Source organism: Poecilia latipinna, unplaced genomic scaffold (assembly GCF_001443285.1).
Source record: "Poecilia latipinna isolate Pla-1442-1.1 unplaced genomic scaffold, P_latipinna-1.0 Scaffold61, whole genome shotgun sequence".
NCBI classification, from domain to species: Eukaryota; Metazoa; Chordata; class Actinopteri; order Cyprinodontiformes; family Poeciliidae; genus Poecilia; species Poecilia latipinna.
In genome coordinates, this window is record NW_015112677.1 from 1,240,361 (window position 1) to 1,246,360 (window position 6,000).

Sequence of the window (6,000 nt, forward strand, 5' to 3'; positions counted from 1 at the left end):
TGTGTTGTTTTATTTAGATGTTGTCGAATCCAGCTGGATTGTCTAATTTCTTCTTCAGGTTTCAGTAGTCTTTTTTTTTTGTGTGTTGTTGTTGTTCTCTGTTTGCCTTTTCTGGCATATTCTGTTAGTTTTGATTCAGCTCAGTATTTAGATATATTTTATATTGACAGATCTTGTTCTGGGTGCGTTTTCCATGACTTGGGTTGTGACAAGCGCACTGGCAATTTGTATTCTAGATAACCCTCATATATGATGTTCGCACTAATTAGCCTGTGCTCCTATGGCCTATTTCTTCTGCCTTGTTCAAGAAGAGATCAGGTTGTTTTATGTCGCCGTTTTAGCAGCCCTTAAAACCCCTGGGAAGTGATGAAGCAAGTCTTCCTTTTTGTACTGAGGTGTAACAGCATGTTAAGGTGTGGCCTATGGGGAAGCCCAGCTGAGTATGGTACAAAAGATAATAGAGGAGAGGAAGTGTCACCGGGTTTTATTTCAACGATCCGTCTCGGGGTCTTGTAACGGACACACCGTGGATCTAATAATGACAGGAAATCTGAATCCAATAAGGGCAAACTCTGTTCTTGGAAAGTATGAAAGGTTGATCATTGACCATCGCTGGTTTGCATAACGTCTGAGTAGAATATTCTGCTCTCTTTTTCCTACAGCTGTGGATGCCCTTGAAGTAGATTGCTCAGTTAGTAGTCAGTGAAGTGGGAGGCAAGGGCTTCCGAGGGACCAGACTCGCACATTGAAGGGAGTGTTTTGTGGCGAGAGGGGCCGTTGCAACTCCAAAAGTCTCATCTCTGTGCCTGCAGGCGACTGATGTTCTTTACTGAAGGAGCAAATTGAGTTTGCATGCCTTGATGATTTATTATGTCTATTGCTCAGGGGTGTTTGCAAATACAATGCTGGAGAATAAAGAAAAAAAAAAAACTGCGGATTTTCTACCATGTTAGTGCCGTTTTTCTTCCCCTTGACTGAAGGGGAAGTTTACATCCTTAGATATAAACTTGGTGCTCTAAGGATGTCAAAGTGCTCAGTTGTGTTTTTGGTGTTTGTGTGTGTGGGGGGGTGTGGGGGGTGTAATTATTCACGGTTAACTGAGGGAGTTGGAAAATGCAGATTCAAATTTGCATTTATCAACCAGAGATAATTCACTAAACACTTAAAATATGCAACAGTTCCGCAGATACAGTTAGATATATGCAAATGAAAATAGTTTATTACTGTACATTAGGCTAATTGAACTGAACGTCTGTCCAAACAAGCTTTCAGCGGTAATGAAAAACAGCTTTCTGCACTTGTGAATTTGATGACTGCGGTACGTTTTTTTTTTCTTTCTTTCTTTCTTTCTTTCTTTCTTTTTTTTTATCACAGATGTCTATGATGTGGAAGAGCCTGAGATGATCCCACTCATCACACTCATGGGCTTGGAGCAGTGATTTTATGCGGCATCTGTGATAAAAGTAGTTTTCCTATTTGTTTTAGCACTATGGAGATGATAAAAGACCAGCTGGAATGCCGTGGCACTCTTGCATCGACTGAGGCTTAGAATGTGAACATTTCATGCGTCACTTTTAGCTTTTCACATTATTCCAGGGCATCTTTTCTCTGTGTTGCAAAGATGTTGGATGAAATTAATCTCATTTGGAAGCTTCCCTGTTTGTGTTCAGACTTTAGAGTTTTAGACATGCATCTGAATGGTTCAGCGACAACGTATCCTGTCCCAGCCTCACTTAAGTTTTATCTTCAGGACGATTCCTGCAAACTTCGTTATGATGGGAATAACAGCATGGACAAAGAAAAACGCTGGTGAAATGAGCTTAAGTTGGAAAATAATTTGTCATACTCCTGGCAGATTTGGATTTGCAATCATTTTTGATCCAATCAAAAACTTTGTTTCTGTATTTTTGACTTGTTTCACAAATAGATTAAACAATATTCGCCACTGGCTCATTATTTTGAAGTGCATTCAGACATGAATTGTTTCTGATAATCACATGTGTTAGGTAAAGTAAACTCCAGACTGGGAGCAACTAATCATCTTATAGTTTCCCAATATTCCCACCAACAAGTGCCACATTTCCACCAAGATTCCTGATCCTGATTTGTTGATTTATTGTTTGATGTTTCAGATTATAACGTGGGTTTTGGTTCTGCAGGGTTAGTTGCTTGTGTGGCTGATTGTTTTCTTGGTTGTCAGTTCGTGTCTGGCTCCGTTGGTTGGTCGGTTTCTGTCTGCAAAACGGGAGCGCTGCTAGTTTTCTGGCTTCTGTGTTTGGGATTAACTACGCGTTAATGTCAACGACTCGCAAATTAATTTCTAAGTTTTGAGTGATGCTTTTCAGATTTTTTGCAAACATCATAAAATACAGACTTATCAAAATGTAGCCATCATAAAAAATTGAACCTGTCAATTTGTGCATGAGCAGGCATAAAAATATAATAAAAATCTGCAGATCAAACACTTATTTTCCCCCGCAGTACGTTAGATTTGTTCAATTTAGCCATCACTCTTGTAAAACTGAAGTAAGAAAAAGTTGAAATAGTTGTTATTGTAATTTTAACTTCATGAGCTCATCAGGTGCGTCGTCGTGTCGCAGCTGAATAACACTCTGGGTTTATAATTGGGTTTATATTTTTCCTATTATTCCACATAATCGTAGCATTTTTCTGCAAATTGCCATTCCGTTCACAGGATATTCAGCAGATTCTCAGGACGTAATTCATGGATGAGTTTGGGAGCAGATGATGGGTCGAACCCAACAAACGTGGATTCATCCGGTTTGTATTCTGAACCCAATCTTGGGCTCAAAATTAACACACGGGGCCACAACTTTCGGGGGTCTACACTGGCGCTTTAACAAATTACATTTTGTGGAAGTTTCGGCGGTGAACATTGTGAGACGCAAGCCTCCGCAGCTCGGTTTTCTCAGCAACTTTTAAATTGAAAGATGAGACCAGAGTCACCCAAGCAAGAGACGTCTCGAATCAGACGAAACCACAGGATATCCTTACCGCTTCGCCTACCTCCTGAGTCACAACTGACAATTAGAAAGAAAGTTTTTTGACTAAAATAGTCTGCAAGTGGATGCCTTGCGGAATCCATCTAGAGTTATTCAGAGAATAACTGAGCATTCCTAAAAATATTATTTTGTTATTCCGTCAGTGCATTGGACTATTGCGTTCGGGGTTTTTTGACATGTTCCTGCCTCCTCTTCCTGCTTTTAATCTCCTAATACACCCGACGTCTTTCTGGGCCTTCCAGGATACCAGAGGGTCAAGCAGAAGCCGGGTCGCTGGCGGCAGGACGGCTCCGCTCCCTGGAGGACCAGCTGACCAGAGCCAAGCAGAAGATTCACAGCTTCCAGAAACTCACTGGAGATGGTAAGTAAGAAGGTGTTTCGTAGTCTGGAAAACCCTGGAAATTTGTGTCAGCATTTTCCAAGTTTGGATATAAAGAAAAAAAAGTATTTATTCTAGACTTCAATCCTTTTCTTGTACTCTCACATTCCCATCTGTCAGTCTCTGTCTCCACTCTGCATTCAACCATTCATCCCACCTTGCTCTACATCACCAACCCACTCATTTGTCTGCAGTGTTTGCTGGTTCCATTTCCAGTAATATCTACCTTAAATTCATTCTGAAGTCTTGCATTTATACCTTCAAAAGTATAAATGCAAGAGGAAGTCCAGAAATGTGCAGAACAATGAATCTTAAAATAGTCTCACCCAAAGTCGGGGGTTTGGGACAAACTTGGAGCATATTGAGCGAATTGTAAGTGTGTGTGGGCTCACGATATAAATCTAGACGTGGTGTGAAACCTCTCAGCTGCTTGTGTGAGCTTTCGCCTGCAGGGACGATGTCAGTTCAGGCCAGTGTTCAACCCGCTGCAGCCTGACGACGACGATGACGACGGTGGAGCCGCGGCGTCAATGGGGGCCGGGTTATGTGTGTGTGTGTGTGTGTGTGTGTGTGTGTGTATATGTGTGCACTCTCTACTCTAAGCAGTGGTCAAAGGGGCAGGAAAGCTGTCAGGTGAGCGGGGGGGGAAACGTGTGAATGAAGTGGGAGCAGTGCGAATCCCCCCGCTGGCAAAATAAGAGACCGAGAGGGAAGAAAAGAGACGGGGAGAAAATAAAAAAGGACATGTGAGCGTAGAGGGCAGTGGAGGGTCAGTTTTTCCATCATGCTGCAGGGGGAGAAAAAGCTAAAAATACCCTCCAGCTTTTTCCACAAGCGGAGCGGGTAAAGTGAGGAGAGTGTCTGAGATAGAAGGTTGGGGGAAAAAAAAAAAAAAAAGAGAGCTTTACCATCTCCAGCACCACCTCCGACTTCTCCTGCTTGAGGCTGTTCTTCTCTTTGCTCTGTTCTTTTCCATTCTGTTTCTCTCGACAGAAACCAGGGCAGGCACATGCAGTGCCTGCCCATGTTGGCTGCTCCACATTGTCTGGGTTCAAAAAGGGGTATACATTTCCTGTGTGTGGAAAAACATGAGAGAGATTGTGCACAAAAGCAGTGATCAAGTGTTTCCTAACGAGGCCAAACTAACACCTGGGGTCAGAGTTCCCGTCGGCACATCCACTGGCGAGGGGCTATTTACTATATCACTATAATCAGAGTCTTTTGAGAGCGTATTTCGTTTCTTCGGTCTGCGTTATTGATCGGTTGTCTTTGATCGCGCCAGCCGCTTCAAAGCGTTATAAAACCCCGCCGTCCTCTCCTCCCTGTTCTCCCCCGCAGGGCCCGGCCCCACGCAGGAGGAGCTGCGCAGGAAGGTGGAGAACGGCGTCAAGGAGTTCTGGTACTTTGTGCGGAGCGAGGTGAAGAGGCTTTCCAACGTGGAGAGCAACGAGAGGCAGAAATATGCTGACACACTCCTGCAGGACCTGGGACATCAGGAGAGGTGAGCATGTGCAGCAGCCTCCGACTCAGCGAAGTCGGAACTTCTTTACTCCTTGTAAGGCTCAGTTTGCACGCAGCTCCCTTCAAGCAATACACAGTGCTCTAGGTTTGTGTTCCTCAAATTGTTTGCTTTGTTTTATTCATTTCTAATTTGAACGATTGAAACCATTTAATGACGAGGTCTCTAGTTGCAGCAGCGCGTCCCACAAATTTCTTCTTTTATATCGCCGTTGGTAAATCCAACACTTCACACCACCTCAAGGCCACCAACCCCGCCGTGGAGAACAGTAGTGGCAGCATCATGCTGTTGAGGTGCTTTTCTTGAGCAGCACTGAAAGAAAAGCCTGAAAAAGACATGTGACAATCAGAATCAGAATTTCTTTTATTGTCATTGTGCGAGAAAGCTCAACAAAGTTTGTTTCTACAAATTCTACAAGGATATAAGTTTCGCTAATAATCTTTGCAAAAGCTTGAAAACTGTTACACCTGGGTGAGTTCTTCTCCATCACAAAGAAGCCTGTTTACATTTTTAGTTAGGTATGCGGCAGCAAGAAAACACTTCAAACAAAGCAGGACAGTGAGCCCTGAAGGCGGCGTTCAGAAAAACTACTCTATAATGCTCATTGCTGTAAGTGCAGCAACAGATGATTCCATCAAATCGTGGGTGATTGAAACAAACGCATGGCATATTTTTGTAGGTATTTGTTTGCAATAAATGTTGAAAGTGTTTTGTTTTGTCTCAAATAATATCCTGATATAAAATACATCAAGTAGGTCTATAGGAATATACAATAGCCATTGTGTTGTCCTTGTAACTAGAGAAACATGTCTGCTTCAATTGAGTTTTAGACTCTAATGTATGATGTGAGTTTTGCCAGTGTAAAAAAAAAAAAAAGATGTCTTTTTCTTGTCACAGCCATGAAGAAAAAAGGACTTTGTGGGACTAACAACCTGCTATGAATTTGTATCCCTGTATCAACAGGTTATTGGACAATAAAAAGCTTAAAAATGTCTGAAAGTAAAAAAAAAAAAAAAAAAAAAAAAGGCCCAACAAAAAAAAGGGTAAAAAAAAAAAAAAAAAATTTTTTTTTATAAAAA

General features: G+C 42.1%; 1 protein-coding gene across 1 annotated transcript in view; it reads left to right on the forward strand.

Moving 5' to 3' along the window:
* The window catches only part of LOC106963015 (alpha-(1,6)-fucosyltransferase-like), a 92,999-nt gene that overhangs the window by 65,544 nt on the left and 21,455 nt on the right, over positions 1-6,000 (forward strand). Inside the window, exons 3-4 of the mRNA XM_015057732.1 lie at positions 3,266-3,384; positions 4,741-4,903. Of these exons, the coding sequence (XP_014913218.1) occupies positions 3,266-3,384; positions 4,741-4,903 (282 nt within the window). The remainder of the gene's footprint in view (positions 1-3,265; positions 3,385-4,740; positions 4,904-6,000) is intronic.